The sequence below is a fragment of the Triturus cristatus genome, chromosome 5_2, assembly GCF_964204655.1.
Source record: "Triturus cristatus chromosome 5_2, aTriCri1.1, whole genome shotgun sequence".
NCBI lineage: Eukaryota > Metazoa > Chordata > Amphibia > Caudata > Salamandridae > Triturus > Triturus cristatus.
In genome coordinates this window covers 715237298-715263542 of record NC_140588.1, presented here as the reverse complement: position 1 = coordinate 715263542, position 26245 = coordinate 715237298, and the positions used below count along the sequence as shown (strand labels likewise).

General features: G+C 49.5%; 1 protein-coding gene across 7 annotated transcripts in view; it reads right to left on the bottom strand.

Moving 5' to 3' along the window:
- HDX (highly divergent homeobox) overlaps positions 1-26245 on the bottom strand; it is a 355483-nt gene that overhangs the window by 180564 nt on the left and 148674 nt on the right. For all 7 annotated transcript variants that reach the window (XM_085607817.1, XM_085607821.1, XM_085607815.1 and 4 more), the window contains one exon: positions 16928-17074. In XM_085607817.1, coding sequence (XP_085463943.1) covers positions 16928-17074 — 147 coding nt within the window. The remainder of the gene's footprint in view (positions 1-16927; positions 17075-26245) is intronic.

The following is a 26245-nucleotide window of genomic DNA, read 5'->3' as shown; positions in this document are numbered from 1 at the left end:
CAGGCAGAGAGAGCGTGACAAAATGTTGTACAAAATGTTGATCCCTGGCCTGCAGGAGCAGGTTCCTTGCAATGCATACTCTGAGTTAAACAAGATCAGCCCCCGTTGCAGAAGCCCGACGAGGAATCTGATTTTTGCATACAGGAATCAGGAGTCAGGATTCTATTCTTAAAATCGTTAGTCTCCCGCCTGAATCGGAAGGGGTGGCATGTATGCTACTGTGTTCCGGAAAAGAGGGTACAAGCAAGACATCTTTGGCTAATCAGACTAAATCTGAGCAATGCTGATTAAATATGCCCAAGTAGAAGAGGGACCCTTGTCATAAAACCGCCCGTTTTGGGTTTGCCTATTAACCCCTTCGATGCTCATGACGGAACGGTTCCGTCATGAGCATCGGTTGGGCTGTGCTCATGATGGAACCGCTCCGTCATGAGCACAGCCCCCGGGGGAAGCGCTGGCGCTCCCCCCCTGGGGCATCGATCGTGCCCCCACAGAGGGGGGTGGCAGCGGAAGATCTTCCGCTGCCACCCCCGAGCCCCCCCACGCTTCCCCATGACGTCAGCGCGCACAGCGCGCACCGGCGTCATCAGGAAGCGCTGGGATGCCTGGAAGCCATTTGTTTCCAGGCGTCCCAGGGAGGAGACGGTGAGTTTTGAGCTCCGGTGGGGCCGTGGGGGGGATTTTCAAAGTATTGAGGCATCGGGGGAGAGGAAAGAGTATTTCCTCTCCCCTGATGTCTCAATACAGGGCATTCCTACTCCACGATCGCGCACAGCGTCGCGATCGTGGAGCAGGGATGCCCCACTAGACACCAGGGATGTGTGTTTCCGTATTTGGGGAGCGACCCCTTGGGCAAGGGTCGCTTCCTTTGTCCCCATAATAATTGGAAGTCTTTTCTGCCCCCTCTGGGGGCAGATCGGTTTATTTTTTCGCCGTTTCTGCTCCCAGGGGGGGCAGAAAAGCCCACTGGACACCAGGGATATAAATATTATTGTAGGAAGCGACCCCTTGGGCAAGGGTCGCTTCCTTGGGCCCCTAATTTTTTTGAAGACTTTTCTGCCCCCTCTGGGGGCAGATCGGTGTTATTTTTTTGCCGTTTCTGCTCCCAGGGGGGGCAGAAAAGCCCACTAGACACCAGGGATCTAATTATAATTGTAGGAAGCGACCCCTTGGGCACGGGTCGCTTCCTTGGGCCCCTAATTTTTTTGAAGACTTTTCTGCCCCCTCTGGGGGCAGATCGGTTTTATTTTTTCGCCGTTTCTGCTCCCAGGGGGGGCAGAAAAGCCCACTAGACACCAGGGATCTTATTATCATTGTAGGAAGCGACCCCTTGGGCAAGGGTCGCTTCCTGGGCCCCCTAATTCATTTGAAGACTTTTCTGCCCCCTGTGGGGGCAGATCGGTTTAATTTTTTTGCCGTTTCCGCTCCCAGGGGGGGGCAGAAAAGCCCACTAGACACCAGGGATCTGTTTGTTATTGTAGGAAGCGACCCCTTGGGCAAGGGTCGCTTCCTGGGCCCCCAATTTTTTTTGAAGATTTTTCTGCCCCCTCTGGGGGCAGATCGGTTTAATTTTTTTGCCGTTTCTGCTCCCAGGGGGGGCAGAAAAGCCCACTAGACCCCTCATTTCCAGGGTGCAATTTTTTATAATATGTATTTGGCTCACCCGCCCCGGGACTGAGTAGCCCCACCTGGCACACAACCCGATTGACCATTTGGGTAGTGACATAGCATGTTATAATGTTTATTGTTATATTTTTTGTGAATTGCAATTGTAATATTTTTTTTTTTACTTTTTTGTTCTAGGTGAAGGCTTTTGCTCTTTTCAGTTTGCCGTTTTGTTCTGCTGTTTGATTAGTTTGGTAAGAGACTTTTTTTTGTACAATGTAAATGTGTTTGATTTCTCTCCCTGTTTTTTTTTTTGCAAATGGTGTAATAATAGCAGTATGTTTGGTTTTTGAGTGTCAAAAACTTTTTGCATTGGTGCTCGATGTGTATTTTGTTGTCTTGTGAGTCATTTTTTTTTTTTTCTTCTTTCTAGTTGGATATCGTTGGTTTTTGCTATGTCACTGCAGAGTTGGTTTCTGGTGAGTGCAGCTGTCTCTTGTAATTGAATTGTATAGTTTTTGAGTACATTGATCTTTGTGATAAAGGTACACATTTCTTTACTTACTTGGTTTGCACATTGTTGGTTGTTGTTGACTTGTTTGTGCAGCCTTCTATCTTAGTAAGTATAATGGCTAGCCGCAGGATTACTGCTCAGCAGGTTGTTGGTTTGCTGTTTGAGTCTTCCTCTGATATTGGTTCAGAGACTGACTCTGCATCTGAGGGAGAGGACGCAGGGGACGATTCTGGCAGGGAGTTGTCTCTCCGTATGGAGTCATCGGATGATGAAGATACTCTTAGTGCAGATGAAGTGCCTGTGTTAGCGGAGGAGACTGATGTGCCGATAGTGCGGCAAGAGGCATCTGGGCTGCAGCCTGGGGCTGCAAGGCTTCCCGTTGGTGTAGTGCGGCAAGAGGCTTCTGGGCTGCAGCCTGCGGCTGCAAGGCTTCCCGTTGGTGTAGTGCGGCAAGAGGCATCTGGGCTGCAGGCTGGGGCTGCAAGGCTTCCCTTTGAAAGTGATGACCTCTGGGTTGCCCCTGGCATGGTGCAGCCGGCATTGCCAGAGTTTACTGGTGTTCCAGGGTCTAGAGTGAATACTGAAAACTTTTTGCCGGTAAATTTTTTTCAGTTGTTTATGGACGATGTGTTTTTTGCAGAGATTGTTGAGCAGACTAATTTGTATGCCGAACAGTTTTTGAGGGACAACTGTGCCAGTCTTAAGCCACACTCTAGAGCTACCCGGTGGACTCCCACAAATGTTGAAGAGATTAAGAAGTTCTTGGGTTTAACTTTTTTGATGGGCTTGCTAAGGAAGCCATCAATGTCTTCATATTGCTCTAGCAGTCCCTTGATGGCAACGTCTATTTTTCCGGCAGTCATGAGTCGTGACAGGTATTTGCTTCTGCTTCGAATGATGCATTTTGTTGATAATGGTTTAGCGTTGCCACGAGATCACCCTGACTGTGACCGTCTTTTTAAGATTAGGCCTGTCCTTGATCACTTTGTTGATCGATTTTCTGAGATTTATGCCCTTGGGAAAGAAATTGCAGTGGATGAGTCTTTGGTGTTGTTCAAGGGCCGCTTGGTTTTTAGGCAATACATTCCTAGTAAGAGGGCACGCTATGGAATAAAGCTGTATATGCTGTGTGACAGTAGGACTGGATATGTCTCTAATTTCAGGGTGTACACCGGTAAGGAATCTAGGTTTAACCTCCCTGGTTGTCCGTCCACTTTTGGAGTGACTGAGAAAATTGTTTGGGAACTTGGAAGAGGATTTTTTTAACAAAGGCCACCATTTATATGTAGATAACTTCTACACTGGTGAGCGGTTGTTCAGTGAATTGGCCAAAGTGGACACTCTTGCTTGTGGCACAATCCGCTCTAACCGTAAAGGTTTCCCGAAAGAACTTGTTTGTCAAAAGCTTGTGCGGGGACAGTGCAGTGCGTTGCGTTGCCAGGAGCTTCTTGCTGTGAAGTTTACAGACAGGAGAGATGTCTACATGCTGACTACCATCCATGATGAAAGCACTGCACCTGTGACTGTTTGGGGTCAGGTCGCTGAAGCGCGCAAACCTGTGTGCATTTTAGACTATAATAGGCACATGGGTGGTGTTGACAGAGTAGATCAGAGGTTGGAACCTTACACTGCTCTTCGTAAGGCTTACATTTGGTACAAGAAGTTGGCTATCCATCTTTTCCACTTGGCAATGTTTAATGCTTTTGTTGTGTTCCAGGATTCTTGCCCTGAGTCAAAGATGACTTTTGCTAAGTTTCAGGAGTCTGTAATAGGCAGCCTTGTTGTAGTGGAACAGGAAAGTGTTCCTAGAGTTGGACTGGTGGAGGATGTTGCTAGATTGAAAGAACGCCACTTTCCAGATCACATTCCTCCCACACCCGCAAAAGATTTTCCCAGTAGGAGATGTAGAGTCTGTTGGCGAAAAGGTTTGCGGAAGGAGAGTCGTATGTACTGCCCGACTGTCCTTCTCATCCTGCACTGTGTCTCTCTGCTTGTTTTAGAGCGTACCACACACGAAAGAATTTTTGGGAGGATTCTTGAGTGGTAAAGTGAACTGCCTGGTCTGTATTCTTTGGATAATTTGATTCTGTTTCAAGGTTGGTGTTAGTGCAATGTATTTAGTTGCTGATTTTCTGTTAGAAGATTTGTATCTATTTGCAATTTGTTTGTGTTTTTATTTTTTTCTAAAAAAAATCCTAAATGTGATGGCGGTGTGTGTAGGCTTGCGCTTGGCTGTTGGTGTGTGTGGACTGGCACTTGGTTGGTGGTGTGCGTGGAATGGTGCTTGGCTGGCGGTGTGCATGGACTGGCGGTGTGCGTGGACTGGTGCGTGGCTGGTGGTGTGCGTGGACTGGAGCTTGGCTGGCAGTGTGCGTGGAATGGTGCTTGGCAGGCGGTGTGCGTGGACTGGTACTTGGCTGGCGGTGTGCGTGTACTGGTGGTGTGTGTGGACTGGTGCTTGGCTGGTGGTGTCCGTGGACTGGAGCTTGGCTGGTGGTGTGCGTGTACTGGAGCGTGGCTGGCGGTGTGCGTGGAATGGTGTTTGGCTGGCGGTGTGCGTGGACTGGTACTTGGCTGGCGGTGTGCGTGGACTGGTGGTGTGTGTGGACTGGTGCTTGGCTGGTGGTGTCCGTGGACTGGCGCTTGGCTAGCGGTGTGCGTGGACAGGTGTTTGGCTAGCGGTGTGTGTGGACTGGTGCTCTGCTGGCTGTGTGTGAGTAGTGACTTTCTGCTGGTCACTACACACACTGCTAGCCGAGTGCCACTCCACACAATCCATCAGCCTGTGTAGTTGCTGTGTCTGGATTGTGGGCGTGTAAAAGTGATGGGCCCTTGAATGGCGCTGTGTGCTGGTGTGAGTTTTGTTATGTGATGGTCCCGCGGCTGGCGGTGTGAATGGTTTTGTATGTCTCACACGTATGAAAGGTGTATGAATGGCCTGTAAAGAGGTTGGTGCCTTGTCGTGGCTTTACAGCTCACGAGCTGTGAGTCAATGGTTCAGCTTCTCGCCCTTTCAATTATTACCAGTGCATTTCATTTCTGTGAAATCACTTGCTAATACAATTGTATCTACTGAACCATCACTCACCCTCGTGCCAAATCCAACCAGTATGTGTGTGTGCTTGCGGATTAGATGGCTGTGCAGTAATATTTGTCTTTCTGAAGCAGGGTGTACCTTGTCCCTTTTTGGTGAATTTTGTAATGTGTTGCTTTTGTGCCTGGTGGTGCGAATGGTCTTGTTTGTATCACGTATGAAAGGTGTGTGAATGGCCTGTAAAGTGGTTGGTGCCTTGACGTGGCTTTACAGCTCACGAGCTGTAAGTCATTGGTTTGGTTTTTTGTGAATTTAATTATTGACAGTGCATTTCATTTTTGTGAAATCTCTTGTTAATAAAATTTAATACACTGAACCATGACTCGCCCTCGTGCCAAATCCAACCAGTATGTGTGTGTGTTTGAGGAATAGATGGTTGTGCAGGAATCTTTGTCTTTAGTTTCTCTGCCAAGGTACACTTTCCATGCAAGAATAACCCACCAACTGTAGATATTGTCGAAAACCCAGGGGAGTTCATGGTGATGTCTCTCTTGTGAATTCAAAAAATGTTTTTTTCCCCCAATGTCCTGCAAACCTCAAAATGTCTGCCACATTTTCTTTGCAATATTATTCCAAAATTCTCACGCTGTAGGAACAATAGATAATCTGGTTTTGCAAGGGGGGTCACTTTGGTTTTTGGCCCGGTGCTCGGCGGCCATGTAGGGAAACCTACCAAACCCACACATTTCTGAAAACTAGACACCCGGCGGCTTCCAAGGAAGTATGGTTTGCGTGGATCCCCCAACGTTTCCTTACCCAGAATCCCCTGCAAACCTCAATTTTTGCAGAAAAAAATCACTTTTTTCACACATTTTGGGGTGGGAAAGTAGTGGCATCACTGGGCTCACACAAATTTACCACCACCCAGCGTTCCCCCAGGTCTCCCGGTAAAAATGGTGCCTCACTTGTGTGGGAGGCCCAAGTACCCACGGCAGGCAAGGGCCCAAAACGAAGTGAGGCGACATCAAAATGGCCTATCGCAAAACCACCTGGTTTTGCAAGGGGGGTCACTTGGGTTTTTGGCCCGGTGCTCGGCGGCCATCTAGGGAAACCTACCAAACCCACGCATTTCTGAAAACTAGACACCCGGCGGCTTCCAGGGAGGTATGGCTTGCGTGGATCCCCCAACGTTTCCTTACCCAGAATCCCCTGCAAACCTAAATTTTTGCTGCAAAAATCACTTTTTTCACACATTTTGGGGTGGGAAAGTAGTGGCATCACCGGGCTCACACAAATTTACCACCACCCAGTGTTCCCCCAGGTCTCCCGGTAAAAATGGTGCCTCACTTGTGTGGGAGGCCCAAGTACCCGCGGCAGGCAAGGGCCCAAAACGTAGTGAGGCGAAATCAAAATGGCCTATGGCAAAACCACCTGGTTTTGCAAGGGGGGTCACTTTGGTTTTTGGCCCGGTGCTCGGCGGCCATCTAGGGAAACCTACCAAACCCACGCATTTCTGAAAACTAGACACCCGGCGGCTTCCAGGGAGGTATGGCTTGCGTGGATCCCCCAACGTTTCCTAACCCAGAATCCCCTGCCAACCTCAATTTGTGCTGAAAAAATCCCTTTTTTCACACATTTTGGGGTGGGAAAGTAGTGGCATCACCGGGCTCACACAAATTTACCACCACCCAGCGTTCCCCCAGGTCTCCCGGTAAAAATGGTGCCTCACTTGTGTGGGAGGCCCAAGTACCCGCGGCAGGCAAGGGCCCAAAACGTAGTGAGGCGACATCAAAATGGCCTATGGCAAAACCACCTGGTTTTGCAAGGGGGGTAACTTTGGTTTTTGGCCCGGTGCTCGGCGGCCATCTAGGGAAACCTACCAAACCCACGCATTTCTTAAAACTAGACACCCGGCGGCTTCCAGGGAGGTATGGCTTGCGTGGATCCCCCAACGTTTCCTTAGCCAGAATCCCCTGCAAACCTCAATTTATATTGAAAAAAATCACTTTATTCACACATTTTGGGGTGGGAGAGTAGTGGCATCACCGGGCTCACACAAATTTACCACCACCCAGCGTTCCCCCAGGTCTCCCGGTAAAAATGGTGCCTCACTTGTGTGGGAGGCCCAAGTACCCTCGGCAGGCAAGGGCCCAAAACGTAGTGATGGGACATTTGGGATAGGCAATGTTGATGTCGCCTCACTACGTTTTGGGCCCTTGCCTGCCGCGGGTACTTGGGCCTCCCACACAAGTGAGGCACCATTTTTACCGGGAGACCTGGGGGAACGCTGGGTGGTGGTAAATTTGTGTGAGCCCGGTGATGCCACTACTTTCCCACCCCAAAATCTGTGAAAAAAAGTGATTTTTTCAGCAAAAATTGAGGTTTGCAGGGGATTCTGGGTAAGGAAACGATGGGGGATCCACGCAAGCCATACCTCCCTGGAAGCCGCCGGGTGTCTAGTTTTCAGAAATGCGTGGGTTTGGTAGGTTTCCCTAGATGGCCGCCGAGCACCGGGCCAAAAACCCAAGTGACCCCCCTTGCAAAACCAGGTGGTTTTGCGATAGGCCATTTTGATGTCGCCTCACTACGTTTTGGGCCCTTGCCTGCCGCGGGTACTTGGGCCTCCCACACAAGTGAGGCACCATTTTTACCGGGAGACCTGGGGGAACGCTGGGTGGTGGTAAATTTGTGTGAGCCCGTTGATGCCACTACTTTCCCACCCCAAAATGTGTGAAAAAAGTGATTTTTTCAGCAAAAATTGAGGTTTGCAGGGGATTCTGGGTAAGGAAACGTTGGGGGATCCACGCAAGCCATACCTCCCTGGAAGCCGCCGGGTGTCTAGTTTTCAGAAATGCGTGGGTTTGGTAGGTTTCCCTAGATGGCCGCCGAGCACCGGGCCAGAAACCAAAGTGACCCCCCCTTGCAAAACCAGGTGGTTTTGCCATAGGCCATTTTGATGTCGCCTCACTACGTTTTGGGCCCTTGCCTGCCGCGGGTACTTGGGCCTCCCACACAAGTGAGGCACCATTTTTACCGGGAGACCTGGGGGAACGCTGGGTGGTGGTAAATTTGTGTGAGCCCGGTGATGCCACTACTTTCCCACCCCAAAATGTGTGAAAAAAGTCATTTTTTCAGCAAAAATTGAGGTTTGCAGGGGATTCTGGGTAAGGAAACGTTGGGGGATCCACGCAAGCCATACCTCCCTGGAAGCCGCCGGGTGTCTAGTTTTCAGAAATGCGTGGGTTTGGTAGGTTTCCCTAGATGGCCGCCGAGCACCGGGCCAAAAACCAAAGTGACCCCCCTTACAAAACCAGGTGGTTTTGCGATAGGCCATTTTGATGTCGCCTCACTACGTTTTGGGCCCTTGCCTGCCGCGGGTACTTGGGCCTCCCACACAAGTGAGGCACCGTTTGTACCGGGAGACCTGGGGGAACGCTGGGTGGTGGTAAATTTGTGTGAGCCCGGTGATGCCACTACTTTCCCACCCCAAAATGTGTGAAAAAAGTGATTTTTTCAGCAAAAATTGAAGTTTGCAGGGGATTCTGGGTAAGGAAACGTTGGGGGATCCACGCAAGCCATACCTCCCTGGAAGCCGCCGGGTGTCTAGTTTTCAGAAATGCGTGGGTTTGGTAGGTTTCCCTAGATGGCCGCCGAGCACCGGGCCAAAAACCCAAGTGACCCCCCTTGCAAAACCAGGTGGTTTTGCGATAGGCCATTTTGATGTCGCCTCACTACGTTTTGGGCCCTTGCCTGCCGTGGGTACTTGGGCCTCCCACACAAGTGAGGCACCGTTTGTACCGGGAGACCTGGGGGAACGCTGGGTGGTGGTAAATTTGTGTGAGCCCGGTGATGCCACTACTTTCCCACCCCAAAATGTGTGAAAAAAGTGATTTTTTTCAGCAAAAATTGAGTTTTGCAGGGGATTCTGGGTAAGGAAACGTTGGGGGATCCACGCAAGCCATACTTCCTTGGAAGCCGCCGGGTGTCTAGTTTTCAGAAATGTCTGGGTTTGGTAGGTTTCCCTAGGTGCCGGCAGGGCTAGAGTTAAAAAACTACAGCTAGTCACTTAGCCAAAAAAGGGTCATTTTTCACTGCAAAATTGAGGTGTGACCACCTTGCGTTTTGCGCCGTTTCCTGTCGCAGGCACCAGGCCGACCCGCACAAGTGAGGTACCATTTTTCTCGTATGACTTTGGGGAATGCGGGGTGGGTGGAAATTTGTGGATCCACGCAGATTCCAGAACTTTCCATCCCAGAAATGTGGGGAAAATGTGTTTTTTTTGTCATTTTTTTACGTTTGCAAGGGATTCTGGGTAACAGACCATGGTGGGAGGCAGTCAAGTCACCCCATCCTGGATTCCCCTGGGTGTCTAGTTTTCAAAAATGTATAGGTTTGCTATGTTTCCCTAGGTGCCGGCAGGGCTAGGGTTCAAAAACTACAGCTAGTCACTTTGCCAAAAAAGGGTCATTTTTCACTGCAAAATTGAGGTGTGACCACGTTGCGTTTTGCGCCGTTTCCTGTCGCGGGCACTAGGCCGACCCGCACAAGTGAGGTACCATTTTTCTCGTAGGACTTTGGGGAACGCGGGGTGGGTGGAAATTTGTGGATCCACGCAGATTCCAGAACTTTCCATCCCAGAAATGTGGGGAAAATGTGTTTTTTTTGTCTTTTTTTTACGTTTGCAAGGGATTCTGGGTAACAGACCATGGTGGGAGGCAGTCAAGTCACCCCATCCTGGATTCCCCTGGGTGTCTAGTTTTCAAAAATGTATAGGTTTGCTAGGTTTCCCTAGGTGCCGGCAGGGCTAGGGTTAAAAAACTACAGCTAGTCACTTTGCCAAAAAAGGGTCATTTTTCACTGCAAAATTGAGGTGTGACCACGTTGCGTTTTGCGCCATTTCCTGTCGCGGGCACTAGGCCGACTCGCACAAGTGAGGTACCATTTTTCTCGTAGGACTTTGGGGAACGCGGGGTGGGTGGAAATTTGTGGATCCACGCAGATTCCAGAACTTTCCATCCCAGAAATGTGGGGAAAATGTGTTTTTTTTGTCATTTTTTTACGTTTGCAAGGGATTCTGGGTAACAGACCATCGTGGGAGGTAGTCAAGTCACCCCATTCTGGATTCCCCTGGGTGTCTACTTTTCAAAAATGTATAGGTTTGCTAGGTTTCCCTAAGTGCCGGCAGGGCTAGGGTTCAAAAACTACAGCTAGTCACTTTGCCAAAAAAGGGTCATTTTTCACTGCAAAATTCAGGTGTGACCACGTTGCGTTTTGCGCCGTTTCCTGTCGCGGGCACTAGGCCGACCCGCACAAGTGAGGTACCATTTTTCTCGTAGGACGTTGGGGAACGCGGGGTGGGTGGAAATTTGTGGATCCACGCAGATTCCAGAACTTTCCATCCCAGAAATGTGGGGAAAATGTGTTTTTTTTGTCATTTTTTTACGTTTGCAAGAGATTCGGGGTAACAGACCATGGTGGGAGGCAGTCAAGTCACCCCATCCTGGATTCCCCTGGGTGTCTAGTTTTCAAAAATGTATAGGTTTGCTAGGTTTCCCTAGGTGCCGGCAGGGCTAGGGTTAAAAAACTACAGCTAGTCACTTTGCCAAAAAAGGGTCATTTTTCACTGCAAAATTGAGGTGTGACCACCTTGCGTTTTGCGCCGTTTCCTGTCGCAGGCACCAGGCCGACCCGCACAAGTGAGGTACCATTTTTCTCGTATGACTTTGGGGAATGCGGGGTGGGTGGAAATTTGTGGATCCACGCAGATTCCAGAACTTTCCATCCCAGAAATGTGGGGAAAATGTGTTTTTTTTGTCATTTTTTTACGTTTGCAAGGGATTCTGGGTAACAGACCATGGTGGGAGGCAGTCAAGTCACCCCATCCTGGATTCCCCTGGGTGTCTAGTTTTCAAAAATGTATAGGTTTGCTATGTTTCCCTAGGTGCCGGCAGGGCTAGGGTTCAAAAACTACAGCTAGTCACTTTGCCAAAAAAGGGTCATTTTTCACTGCAAAATTGAGGTGTGACCACGTTGCGTTTTGCGCCGTTTCCTGTCGCGGGCACTAGGCCGACCCGCACAAGTGAGGTACCATTTTTCTCGTAGGACTTTGGGGAACGCGGGGTGGGTGGAAATTTGTGGATCCACGCAGATTCCAGAACTTTCCATCCCAGAAATGTGGGGAAAATGTGTTTTTTTTGTCTTTTTTTTACGTTTGCAAGGGATTCTGGGTAACAGACCATGGTGGGAGGCAGTCAAGTCACCCCATCCTGGATTCCCCTGGGTGTCTAGTTTTCAAAAATGTATAGGTTTGCTAGGTTTCCCTAGGTGCCGGCAGGGCTAGGGTTAAAAAACTACAGCTAGTCACTTTGCCAAAAAAGGGTCATTTTTCACTGCAAAATTGAGGTGTGACCACGTTGCGTTTTGCGCCATTTCCTGTCGCGGGCACTAGGCCGACTCGCACAAGTGAGGTACCATTTTTCTCGTAGGACTTTGGGGAACGCGGGGTGGGTGGAAATTTGTGGATCCACGCAGATTCCAGAACTTTCCATCCCAGAAATGTGGGGAAAATGTGTTTTTTTGTCATTTTTTTACGTTTGCAAGGGATTCTGGGTAACAGACCATCGTGGGAGGTAGTCAAGTCACCCCATTCTGGATTCCCCTGGGTGTCTACTTTTCAAAAATGTATAGGTTTGCTAGGTTTCCCTAAGTGCCGGCAGGGCTAGGGTTCAAAAACTACAGCTAGTCACTTTGCCAAAAAAGGGTCATTTTTCACTGCAAAATTCAGGTGTGACCACGTTGCGTTTTGCGCCGTTTCCTGTCGCGGGCACTAGGCCGACCCGCACAAGTGAGGTACCATTTTTCTCGTAGGACGTTGGGGAACGCGGGGTGGGTGGAAATTTGTGGATCCACGCAGATTCCAGAACTTTCCATCCCAGAAATGTGGGGAAAATGTGTTTTTTTTGTCATTTTTTTACGTTTGCAAGAGATTCGGGGTAACAGACCATGGTGGGAGGCAGTCAAGTCACCCCATTCTGGATTCCCCTGGGTGTCTAGTTTTCAAAAATGTATAGGTTTGCTAGGTTTCCCTAAGTGCCGGCAGGGCTAGGGTTCAAAAACTACAGCTAGTCACTTTGCCAAAAAAGGGTCATTTTTTCACTGCAAAATTGAGGTGTGACCACGTAGCGTTTTTCGCCGTTTCCTGTCGCGGGCACTAGGCCGACCCGCACAAGTGAGGTACCATTTTTCTCGTAGGACTTTGGGGAACGCGGGGTGGGTGGAAATGTGTGGATCCACGCAGATTCCAAAACTTTCCATCCCAGAAATGTGGGGAAAATGTGTTTTTTTTGTCATTTTTTTACGTTTGCAAGGGATTCTGGGTAACAGACCATGGTGGGAGGCAGTCAAGTCACCCCATCCTGGATTCCCCTGGGTGTCTAGTTTTCAAAAATGTATAGGTTTGCTAGGTTTCCCTAGGTGCCGGCAGGGCTAGGGTTAAAAAACTACAGCTAGTCACTTTGCCAAAAAAGGGTCATTTTTCACTGCAAAATTGAGGTTGACCACGTTGCGTTTTGCGCCATTTCCTGTCGCGGGCACTAGGCCGACCCGCACAAGTGAGGTACCATTTTTCTCGTAGGACTTTGGGGAACGCGGGGCGGGTGGAAATTTGTGGATCCACGCAGATTCCAGAACTTTCCATCCCAGAAATGTGGGGAAAATGTGTTTTTTTTGTCATTTTTTTACGTTTGCAAGGGATTCTGGGTAACAGACCATGGTGGGAGGCAGTCAAGTCACCCCATCCTGGATTCCCCTGGGTGTCTAGTTTTCAAAAAATGTATAGGTTTGCTAGGTTTCCCTAGGTTCTGGCAGGGCAAGGGTTCAAAAACTACAGCTAGTCACTTTGCCAAAAAGGGGTCATTTTTCACTGCAAAATTGAGGTGTGACCACGTTGAGTTTTGCGCCGTTTCCTGTCGCGGGCACTAGGCCGACCCGCACAAGTGAGGTACCATTTTTCTCGTAGGACTTTGGGGAACGCGGGGTGGGTGGAAATTTGTGGATCCACGCAGATTCCAGAACTTTCCATCCCAGAAATGTGGGGAAAATGTGTTTTTTTGGTCATTTCTTTATGTTTGCAAGGGATTCTGGGTAACAAACCATGGTGGGAGGCAGTCAAGTCACCCCATCCTGGATTCCCCTGGGTGTCTAGTTTTCAAAAATGTATAGGTTTGCTAGGTTTCCCTAGGTGCCGGCAGGGCTAGGGTTCAAAAACTACAGCTAGACTCTTCGCAAAAAAAGTGTAAATTTTCAGTGTGAAAATGTGGTGTGTTCAGCTTAGGTTTTGAGCCACTTCCTGTCGTGGGCACTGTGCCTACCCACACAAGTGAGGTACCATTTTTATCGGGAGACTTAGGGTAGTTCAGATTTGTAAAGCAACTGTTATTACCTATTGATTTTGGATGCATTTCTCCCTTCCAAATGAAAGACATTGTGTAAAAAAAAAAGTCATTTTGAAAAATGACCAATAATTGTCATGCAAGTATGAGTATTCCCAATTTCGAAAATGTGCAAATATGCACTGTTTCTAAACTCTGTAGTTTGTTCCCATTTCAGAAATACATAGGTGTCTTTCATACCGATTTTTCCATGTATACATTTTCCCACAATAATTGCTATAGACCCGGAACAAAAAAAAAAAACCATTACAAAATGCTGCTCAGTTTTTTACTCTGGGTTCGTTGGGCTCTTGGTGAACCTACAAGTCCTATATATCCCCACAACCAGGGAGGTCCAGTGGATGTAACGGTACATTGCTTTCTAAGAGATGTGATAATTAGAAGAAGTTACAGGTGAAAACGTTGACTCAAAAGGCTGCTTTTTTCAACTAATTTTTAATTTTTCCTATATTTAACTGTTAGTTTCTATAAAGAAACCTTGATGGATCTACACAAATGACCCCTTGCTGAATTCAGAATTTTGTCTACTTTTCAAAAATGTATAGCTTTCCAGGGTCCATTATTGTTTTTGTACCCATTTCTACCATTAACTGGAAGGAGGTTGAAAGCACAAAAAATAGCAAAAAGAAGGTATGTCCCAGAAAAATGCCAAAACTGTGTAAAAAATGTTGGTTTTCTGACAAAATTCTGTCATTCCCTAAAAGCTGGAGAAATGGTGATTTCAGCCCCACAACCCCTTTTTTGATACCATTTTCAGAGAAAAACCCAGAAGCTTTCATTTGCAGCCCGTTTTTCCCATTTTTCACAAAAAAACCAAAATTTTGCTGTATTTTGACTAATTTCTGGGAACCCTCTAGGAGAATCCACAAACCCTGGGTACCTTTAGAATCCCCATGATGTTGGAAGAAAAGGACGCAAATTTGGCGTGGATACCTAATGTGGTCAAAAAGTTACAGGGGCCTAAGCGCGCACTACCCCAAATAGCCCAAAAAAGGCTTAGCACAGGAGGGGAAAAGGCCTAGCAGCGAAGGGGTTAACTGGGCTGGATTTTGAAAGTATGGTGATGTCACTTATGTAAACAGTGTCGCTTGTGCATTGGGGGAACGGAAATACAAATTGCTTCAAACTGATCTCACGCGGCCGCCGTTGTGTTTCTAAACACTGCTGCTCGGCATAAAACAAAGCTGTTTTAACGCACACACTGTATGTACGCGTGCAGCTCCTGCTCTAGCCCGTGTCCATACCCAATCCCCGCACACTCCTCCTGGAGCGCCTGGACTCGCCCTGCGGCCTAACGAGGGGGTTAGCATAATGGTCCCAGCTGACCGTGTTTATCCAGTTCACCAATACCCGAATGCCTGTAGGCTGAAGGCATCACTGTACCCATTGCTAACTGTTTCTAAATAGTTTTAAACATGGGAGTGAATTAGAGAAACTCAAGTTTGGAGGGGGAGTTTAAGCATGAACGTGCATCATTATTATTAGATGTGGCGCAGGTGCTTTAAACAACTCCTCTAAAACACCTGTCTGCAAGGAGGTGGGGGTCATGTAAGAAATATACACAGATTTGAAGTTGAGTCGAGCACACAAACTGGAATCCTGACTCACACCTTCCACGAGGGACTCACTAACCATCCGTCACAGTTACCGAGACAGCCTCTGCCCTCACACCTGCAACAAGTGACTCTCCGTCCATCACAGAGAAGAACACTCGTGACTTTGAGCTACCTCCGGGCGTGCATTGAAGTTGTGACCAGCTTGGCCCTCCAGTCTCACCACGTGTCTCCTGAGCCAATCCAGACACTAGTCACTTGCTGTTTATGTTAGTAAACAGCATGAGAGCAGCACGATGATTGGCACAGGCAGGCACTGCCAGCACTCCTTAGGCTGTGGCTGTAACCACCCGGGCTCCTAACATTGCGCAGGTAGACAAAGGTTCAAGTGCGCATGTCGCGCTACTCACAGTAAGGTACCCCTCCAACCCGACATATGCATGTCACCCCAAGGCCCAGCTGAACCTCTGTCCATCATTCAAGCTTAACACTCCCTCCCCCCCCCCCCCCCATCCACCCACGTCTTCGAGCCTCCACTCTAATCCAAAAAGGCAAGCTCTGCCTGAGCCATCCCGAAATAAAAGCAGTGTACTGGCACTGCGAATAAAAATGTAATCAAAACATTTATTAATATGTGGCCCCAGGGCAACAAAACAAACAGGGGGCAATGCCTCTATGCCCCAAAATAGAAACTGCTGCTGCTTGAAAACTGGATGAGTAAGTCAGAGACAATGGGGCAGAAAGACATTCCCAAATCCTGGTATCGCATTTTCACACTCAAAAACACCTACACGCCATATAGCAATCTATAAATACAAAGCCCTTTATCCCGGGTGTTATTGAAGGATGCAAGATCCAACCCTCGACTGGAATTAAACACAGAGAAACCTGCAACATGTATGAACATTACCACTGAACACACTTACACATGTGCATAAGAAGATCCAACACCTTTACCCGAATCGTCTTTAAAAATGCATACTGCCAAAACAAATGACATTGTTAACCCACTTGGTCACAGGAACCCCTCTCCCCCAACCCCCCCATTACAGAGCTTTCTTCCATTCAGAAGCCAACAACGCTGATTTCTGATGAACAAATCAGCACCAAGAGCCTAATATACAAATAATAACATAATCCGAAGGCACACAAAAAAGGTCCTTTAGCAGATAGTCCATTTGCAAAAGTAAATCTAACATTGTGAGGCAAGATCAATGAATGTACTCCAAACACCGCAAGTTTTAAAAATGCTCGCTGTCATTTGCACTAAGAACGATCACTCAAAAATCTGTAACATATAAATTATACAGTGAAATCAATCGCAGAACAAAAGTGCCTTTTCATAAGTTATATATGCCATTTTCAAATAGTGGCTCAACTATCCGATGGAAGACATAATTTAGCTTTCATTATTTAGTGGGTCCTCTACCGGTAGTGGCAACATAATTCAAATTCCTGCGTTGTTTTGATACAGAAACCAACTTCGTTAGACATATTCCCATAGAGAATGCTTGAAAAGAGGCTCCAGAAATATAATGTTAATTGCATATGCAAGAAAAACTAACAATAAAAGGGAGATAGAATTCAAACTAAAATAAAGCATCTTACTACTTTAGCCTAGAAAAAAAAAATCTAAAACTTACATGTCAGTAAATTTAATATCCTACTTTAACATAGCAAAAAACTGTGCACCAGAAACCATTTACAAAGTGATCCTGTACAAGGTAAATACTTAAGATACTCAAAAGCAGACTGCTATTGTAAGCCTTACCCGCACGATTTCACAGTCCACGTTTAACTCTGCGGCAACAACTTCTATTTTCTCTCTACACACAGAGCCCAGACTTGTCATTCCGTTGTCCCAGTATTTCTTGAGAGTGGCTAGATCACGGTGACTAAATTGAGTGCGATCTTGCAGCTGTAAAAGAACAAGAAGCAGCAGTTTAATACTTGAGCTAGATATACACAAACTGGTGTTGCACACTTACTCAGTCTATTTCAGTTTCGGTTTGGTGCCAAGGTTTTCAGCAAGTGCAGTAAGATGCCATTCAGTACTATCAATGAAAAATGTCTTAGTAACCATGACGAAAAGTTTCAATTCTATTAAGGACGAGGAGGCGAGGATTATGCTGTAACTTTCTTTATTCTCTACAGCCAGCAGTGTTCAACTTTAACATTTAGACAAAAAACTAGCACTCCCATGGTGCTTAGGAAGTCCACAACAGCCACCAATCAGCGTCCTCCGTCATCCCCGAGGGCGTGTACTTCCTGTGGCAACTCCTCTTTTGAGACTGCGGCCAGAACCAACTCGCATCAACTCATTCGTTTTTGGCACCCTCGGAACCTGAAACAGATCAACCAGAAGGACCATGACTCTATTCTCCGTGACTCTGACAGTCAAACTACAAGGCATAAACAAGGCGCAAGCACTTGATGAACAAAAGAGAACACACCTTCTTATAGAAATACAAATAGGTAAGCAGATATACTTATACCGTACGAAGAAGAGTAACCTCCAAACAGTAGGCATCATTCAGTCACCAAGGGGTGGGAGCAAGGAGATAGGCAAGAGCTCTGGGAGGGGGTAATCCTTGCCTCCGCGTCCTTATTAGAATTGAAACATTCCGTCATGGTTACTAGGAAATTTTTAATTCTATGTCAGGACCGGAGGCGAGGATTATGCTTGTTCAAAGCTTATCCACCACCAGCGAGGCCATATCCATGACTGGTTTGAAATAAAACCGTTTGAACATCGAATCCGATGACCAGTCGGCTGCGTTCAAAATGCCTTCCAGCCTGGCTCCCAGGGAGAAAGCTTTTGACGCCATGGCACCTCACACCGAATGGGCGCCAAACTGCGAGACGTTTATGCCCGCCTCTTGCATCACCCAGCAGACCCAGCGTGCTAGTCGGTGGAGTAACCGCTTTGAAGGGCTTTCGTAAGGAAATCAACAGTTGTCCTTCTCCCGGATGACGCGTCTCCTCCGTCCTGCTTTCGTATTCCTTAACCACAAAGCTTGGGCGAACTATCAAAGGCTGGATACGATATCACTCTAGAGTCTGATTTAGTCCTGCGGACGATGTGGAAGGTAACCTCCTGTGGGGTATAGACTCGACCTGAGATGTCCAACGCCGAACATCGGACACTCTGCGACAAGAGATGAGGCACAGGAGCATCGCCAGCTTTACCGAAAGTTCCTTGCGGGACAGATACCTATTAGCTTGCCATGATGTGAACAGATGAAGAACCTTATTAACATCCTTAAGAGATGAATACCTATGTTCTGGGGGAAGCGTCAAACCTATGCCCCGCAGCAGCTTGAAAATCATCGGATGTTCCCCAATCGGGCGAACTTGCAGCGGCATATGGCCCGCCGAAATCGCTGAGAGGTAAGAACCGGAAACCAAACTTGCGACCTCCAACAAGGCGTGATTAGAACCACTCTCGTTTGCTGCCTGTGAATATGAGTTGTGAACCTCATGACCATCGCGAACAGGGGGAAAAGCATAACCTGTATCCTCGGACCAGTCCTGGAGAAACACGTCTGTCGCGGTTGCCAGAGGGTCCGGCTTCCAACTATAAAACTTTTGAAGCTGGTGATCCAACCTGGATGCAAAGAGGTCCACCGAGAACGGGCCACACATATCGTTCAACCATTGGAAAAAACGCGGGTGAAGCTGCCACAAACTCATATCCAGCCAACTTCTGGAGCACCTGTCCGCCACCACGTTGGACGCTCCCGGGAGATACTCCACTGTCACGGAGATGTTGTGGGAGAGACAGAAGGTCCACAGTTCCTTGGCCAGATCCGCCAATGCCTTGGACTTCGTACCCCCAAGGTGGTTGATATAACGCACCACCGAAACATTGTCCATCTTTAATAGGACATTGCAGGATATTCTGTCCTTGGCCCAGAACCGAATCGCGAAGGAGCCCGCCATCAACTCTAGACAATTGATGTGCAGTTGACCCTCTGCGGCAGACCACTTTCCGCTGGTAGAGGAGTCCCCGCACCGTGCCCCCCAGCCCGATTTGCTGGCGTCGGACTCTATCACGAGATCCGGGTCGCATCCAAAGATGGCTCTGCCGTTCCAGGCCTCCATATGGTCAAGATACCACCTCATCTCCAGCCGAACTTCCTCCGAGAGGGAAACCTGATCCGCATTTCGCCGGCCCTTGCGGAGATGGGAGGCTTTGATCCGTTGGAGGGCTCTGTAGTAGAGTAGCCCCGGAAAGATAGCTTGGATCGACGAGGCCAAGAGGCGCACTAGACACAGTATCTGTCTCAGTGAGGTAGAAGAGCGAGCAAGAGTGCACCTAATTTCCCTGCGAATCTTGACAATCTTCCGCGAGGGAAGGCTCAGCGTGCGGGCCACCGAATCGATAGTAAACCCCAGGAAGGTAACCTGCATGGATGGAATCAGAAGAGATTTCTTGTCGTTGATGGCAAACCCCAGGCTCTGCAGTAGATCTGTTGTTTCTTTGAGATGTGTGACTAGACGCAGGGGGCACTGCTCCAGAAGCAGGATATCGTCCAAATAATGGGTGAGACGCAGCCCCTTTGCTTAAAGTGTTTCCACAACCGGCTTGAGAACCTTCGTGAAACACCACGGGGCTGACGAAAGGCCGAAGGGAAGGGTCGCAAACTCGTAGACCACGCCCTTCCAGAGAAACTGAAGGAACCGCCTTTGCAGCGGGTAAACTGGTACTGTCAAGTACGAGTCCTCAGGCACACCATCCAATCTTTGGGTTGCAGGAGGTAGCGCAAAAAATGGATGCCTCCCATCTTGAAATGGCGGTAGACCAGCCACTGATTGAACTCTTTGAGATTTATGACGGGATGCTGACCCCCGTCCGTCTTGTCTACAACGAAGATGTTGCTGAGGAAGCCCTGGGATGCAGGGAAGAGGGAACTATGGCTCCTTTCCACAGAAGCTCGGTCACCTCCTTGTCGATAATGGCGACCTTGTCCTGTGCGAAAAACAGTGGTTTGGGATGAATGTCCTGGATGGGAGTACCATAGAAACCCTTTACAGTTTGTAACACCCAGGAGTCTGAGGTGATGGTTCTCCAAGTGTGCTCGAAAAGTGCCAACCTGGCCCCCACCCAAAGGTGTTGTAAAGGTAAAAGGCTCACCTGCTGCGGCCTGAGGCTGGCCGCGCTATCGGTATCCCCGGCCTCTGCATCCCCGGCGGGACTGAAAGAACTCCTGTCTGCCGGCGTCCGTGGTCTTCTTTCCGCCTCGCTGAGGGCCTTGGGTATAGAACTTGCCGGCAGAGCGCCCCCTGCCACGACCGGCGCTGACAAAAACACGAGGATGAAAAACTCTTTTAATGGAGGACTGCGCTTTGTCGAGCGAGGTAAAGGTTGAGACAAACTTTGTCAGTTCCTTTATGAAGGGGTCCCTGAACAGGCCACCCTGAGCTATCGCGCCTGCCTCGAAGAGGCTAAGTCCCCAAGCTTGGGGTTGACTTTTAAAAGGAAGGAGCAACACCTCTCTGTAGACAGTGCTCAATTCGCGTTGCCCAGAAAAACTGACTCTCTGGACCCAGTTGGAAATACGGTCTGGGGACAAAGGGGAACCTGTCGCTTTAGCCTGCTCGGTCAACTCCAGGGTTTTTGTAAGTCATCCAGTCAGGTCCAGGAGTGTATCCTGACAATTCTTCCAGGACCGATCGATACCCTTCTTAGGATCCCAAATGTATTTTTGAAGGAAGGTCGCCATCCTAGGGTCGACCTCCGGAGTTGTCGCGACTTTGCCCGGAAGGGTTGGTGCGGACAATCTGCCCTAATGCAGGCCCTAACCTCCTTCCACAGAGGTTTACGTAGGCGTCCAGCGACAAAAGCCGAAACCTAAGTGGATGGAGATCAGGCTGAGGAGCGTGGATGGATAAGGTCCTCAGGAACAAACATGTCAGAGGGGATCTCGCTTTGCATAGAGGGATCAGAAAGGGACACGCTAGGGCACCAAAAGTGTAGACGGGCCAGCCTCGTCCTGGGAATCCCCCACAGAGTCGTCGTCCTCATCATCTTGGCCGAAGTCTGGGTTCTCCAGAACGTCTGGGGTCCTGTTGTATTCCGGTGGAGAAGAACTGGCCAGGAAAGCCCTTTTAAGGCACTCAAATGCCACCGAATTGGGAGCCAAGGTGCTCTTGCACTTCTCCGCGCACTGGGGTCTTTCTGCCTGTATGGCATAGGCATACTTCATAATGCGGTGCTCGAATGGACCCATTGCTGGCTCTACTGCTTGATGGATGGATGCGTCCAAGGCGTCACAGAAGGAGTAGTTTCTTTTCTGTAACTCCAGTTCTGTAGTAGGGGTATCTCTGTTATAGTCATAATCTAGTGAATAGTCCCGCCCATGTGCGTGGACCCCGGAGCAATAAAAAATAATCTCTAAAAGGTGACAAATCATGCAGACCTGCATACACCTTTAAGAGAGAATTTAATTTAAAGACAGATAATGCAGCCTATACCCACAGGCTACACGGTCCAGTACTTCAACTAGAATTCCACCAACCTCCACAAACAGCACTGCCTGTCTAGTTTTTCTCCACATAGGAAAAAACCCTGCCTCTACCAGCAAAAGCCTCTGGAATGATAGAGAGGAAGGAGTGGACAGACAAGCCCCATAGGCTGCCATTATGCGGCTTGGAACAGGATACTGTGCCTTTAAGAAAACTTTCCAGTTTTCCAGAACTTTCCCCAGTATCCCAGAATGCCCAGCAGGTCCCATTTACTTTCAGTTCTTTTTGAAGGCGTAGCACGCCAGACCTGTAGCATTCTACATATGAATAAGTATCTCTCCACCGGGGAGGAGGGCGGGCGCTTATGACTATAACAGAGATACCCCTACTACAGAACTGGAGTTACAGAAAAGAAACTACTCCTTCTGTAGTAGGGGATCTCTGTGTATAGTCATAATCTAGTGAATAGAATGGCAAGCCCATCCCCACACAACAAAGGCGGTGGAGAACACACAAGACACTACCACTACTGTGCGAACAAATTTCGCAGCGAAGCCTGCCCAACCTGAGCATCTGCCCTGGCATCCGTGTCCAGACAGTAATGCGCAGCAAAGGTATGGACCGACTTCCAAGTGGCCGCCTTACAGATTTCCGCAATCGGAACATTACGCAGCAAAGCCGTCGTGGCAGCTTTGCCCCTGGTGGAATGAGCCTTAGGTTTACCCCCTAAGGTCTTATTAGCCTTTTGATAACACAATTGTATGCAGGACACAATCCACCGAGAAATGGACTGCATAGAGGTCGCAAGACCAGTCCTGACTGAGCCATAATTAACAAACAATTGGTCAGACCTACGAATATCCTTGGTCTTATCCAGATAAAATTTCAACACCCTCCGAACATCCAGGGAATGGAGAGACCTTTCCGCTGGCGAAGAGGGATTCTGAAAGAACATAGGTAAAGTTAAGTTCTGGTTAACATGAAAATCAGAGATAACCTTAGGAAGAAATTTAGGGTGAGTACGCATCACAACCTTAGCAGCATGAAATACAGTATAAGGTTCTTGACAACATAATGCCTGAAGTTCACTCACCCTGCGGGCCGATGTAATGGCCACTAGGAACGCCGCCTTCCAGGATAGGTGCTGCAATGAAGCCTTGTGAATGGGTTCAAAAGGCTCCTTCATCAGTCTGGACAGCACCACATTCAAGTACCAGGAAGGCGAGGGAAGTCTGACGGGAGGAAACACTTTCTTCAAGCCTTCCAAAAAATCCTTGACCACAGGGATCTGAAAGAAGGAAGTCTGTGAAGGGCATTTCCTGTAAGCAGTCAAAGCAGCCAGATGAACCTTAATGGAACGGAAATTAAGGCCAGACTGCGCCAGATGTAAAAGGTATGGAAGGATGACATCTTCCTTACATGTTGTCGGATCAAAGTTCTTGGACTTACACCAGATACAGAACCTCTTCCACTTGTAAGCATAGGATGTTCTAGTGGAAGGTCGCTTAGACTCCTTCAGAATGTCCATACAATCGTCTGGTAGATTCAGATGGCCATATTGCACTATTTCAGGAGCCATGCCACCAAACTCAAAGACGAGAGGTTGGGGTGCACCATCCGCCCCCCGAACTTCGTGAGAAGGTCCGGCCTGCACGGCAACCGCATGTGAGGAAGGAGAGACCGGTGAAGAAGGTCCGTGAACCACCACTGCCTGGGCCACTCCGGGGCGATCAGGATCATCCGCGCCCTGGACTGGGACAACTTGATGAGCACCGCCGGAATCAGGGGAATGGGTGGAAAAGCGTACAGAAAGCTGTTCGACCAATCGATCCATAGCGCATTCCCCAGCGTCCCCCGCTGGTAGTACCTGGATGCGAAGTCTCGGCATTTGCTGTTTTCGGCGGTGGCGAACAGATCTACGTCTGGAGTCCCCCACCTTGCGAAGACTTCTCCTAGTACTTCGTCGTTTATGACCCATTCGTGGTTTTCCTGAATCAGCCTGCTCAAGGCGTCCGCCTGAGCATTCTGCACTCCTGGCAGATGCGTGGCCGTAATCGTCAGTCCTCTGGCCAGCAGCCAGCGCCAGATCGCCTGCGCCTCCTGCGACAGAGTGCGCGATCTCGACCCCCCCTGCTTGTTGAGATAATACATCGTGGTTGTATTGTCCGTCTGTATCAGCAGCGAGTTGGTCTGGAAGGACGGAAGGAAGGCCTTCAGTGCCAGGAAGACAGATCTGAGTTCCAGGAAATTGATGTGGTACGTCGATTCCAAAGCAGACCACTTTCCCTGAATCTGCAAGTCCCCGGAATGCGCTCCCCAGCCCTGGAGAGACGCATCCGTCACAACACTCGTCGTGGGAATGTCCTTGTGGAAGGGAACCCCCTTGAGGAGGTTTTCCGCCGAACACCACCACTTCAGAGACTGAAGAGCATGCAGCGACAGACGTATCTTGTCGTCCCAAGAGCCTGTCCTCTGATCCCACTGATCCTCCAAACACTCCTGCAGTGGTCTCATGTGTAGCCGAGCGTGAGGCGTGAGGAAGATACAGGAGACCATCGAACCCAGTACAGACGACACCTTCCTCACTTTCGTCGATGGAGCAGTCCTGAGGTCCTGAGCCTTCCGAAGGAGTGATAACCGTCTCTCCTCCGAAGGAGACACGCTTGCTGACCGCGTATCGATGGAGGCCCCCAGGTACTGTATGCACTGGACCGGAGTCGTGACCGACTTGGACATGTTGACGTGTAACCCCAGCTTGTGCAAGAGCTCGCACGTCCATCGGAAGTGTTCTTGCGCTTCCGCAAAGGATGATGCCTTGATCAGCCAATCGTCCAGATACGGGTAGACAAACACCTTGTTCCTCCGCAGGTGTGCAGCCACCACCGCCATGCACTTCGAAAAGGTCCTGGGCGCAGATTTTAGCCCGAATGGCAGTACTGTGTATTGATAGTGATTGGCGCCGACTTGGAATCGCAGGAACTTCCTGTGCTTCCTCGCTATGGGCACATGGAAGTACGCATCCTGTAGATCTATGGCACAGAGCCAGTCTCCCCGTTGCAGCTGAGGGTAAATCTGATGCAACGAAAGCATGCGTAACTTCTCTCTGCGAATCCATTTGTTTGCCTGCCGCAAATCCAGAATGGGCCTGTACTCGTTCTTGTCCTTCTTGCGAACGAGGAAGAACCGAGAGTACAGACCTCTTCCCCTTTGAGACAGAGGTACCTCTTCTACCACCTTTTTTCTCAACAAGATGTCTGCCTCCGCCTGGAGCTCTCTCAGCTGGAATCGAGAGCTGACCGGCGGAATCGCTGGAGGCGGGCTGATAAACCGAAGACTGTATCCATTGCAAACAATATTCAGCACCCACTTGTCCTGAGTAATTTTTCTCCACTCTGCCGGAAAAAATTGAATGCTTCCCCCCACTGGAGTGGGTAACCGTTGAGGGGGAAGTAACCGCTCAGGGCCGAGACCCGGCCGGGCCCTTGGTTGTGGTAGTAGCCTGCTGGCCTCCTCTACCCCTCTGGCGCTTCTGGAAGGGCTTGCGGAACTGCTGCTGTTGTGGCTGCTGCTGTCCCGAGCCCTGCCCACGCCCTCTGCCCGACGACCCGAACCTCCTTTGGAACGGGCGCTTCTTTTTCTCGGCCTTCTCCAACCCGACGGCCGTCAGGGTTTCCGCCTCAGCCTTCATGCGGGCCATCTCATCGTCCGCATGCTTCCCGAACAGGGTTTCCCCCGAGAAGGGCAGGTTGGCCACTCTTTGCTGCGCCTCTGGCTTGAGGGACGTCAGGCGCAACCACGAATGGCGCCGCTGGTGGACGCCATGACAGTAGGCGTGGGCGGCCAATAAAGATACGTCCGCCGCTGCGCTGATCGTTTGGTTCGACACCAGCATGCCTTCGCGCACCGTCTCCAAGAAGTCCTCCTTCTTGTCCCGTGGCAGGAGGTCTGCATATTGCTGCAGGGACTCCCACAGGGCCCGGTCGTAACGGCCCAACAAAGCCCCTGCACTCGCCGCCTTCATGGTGGTGGCGGCGGTACCACACACCTTCCTGCCCGCAGAATCCAGCCAGCGGCTTTCTTTGTCGGGTAGAACCGTGGAGGACGGGGCGGTCGCATGTTGTTTTCTTGCCGCCGTCACGATCACCGAATCCGGCTTCGGGTCCACTCTCAAAAATGACGGATCCGACTCCGGGGCCCTGTACTTTTTCATGAGCCTGGAAGGAGCGGCCTTCGTCGTCGCAGGAGTAAGGAACAGCTCCAAGGCGGGTTCCACCAGTCCTGGTACAAGAGGCAGTAGGGGGCGAGACAGGTGTTTTTTATGAAGCGTCTCGAATATCACGGACGTCGTGGGTGTTGGAACCGTCACCGTGATACCCAACTTTGCAGCCCCTCGCAACAGCACCTCTTGGAACGAGACCAAGTCGTCCACCGGAGACACCCTCGTCCCCGGGGAGTCCGACAGCGTCGGGGAAAGGTCTCTGTCCGAGGAGCGCGTGCGCGACCTGGACCTATACCTCCTACGGCGTCGTCTTGAGTCCGACGAGGACCGTCCACGGCTCCGTGATCTTCTCCTCCTGTGAGAGCGGGAGCGCGACCTCTTCGGCTTCGGCCTGTCCGCCGG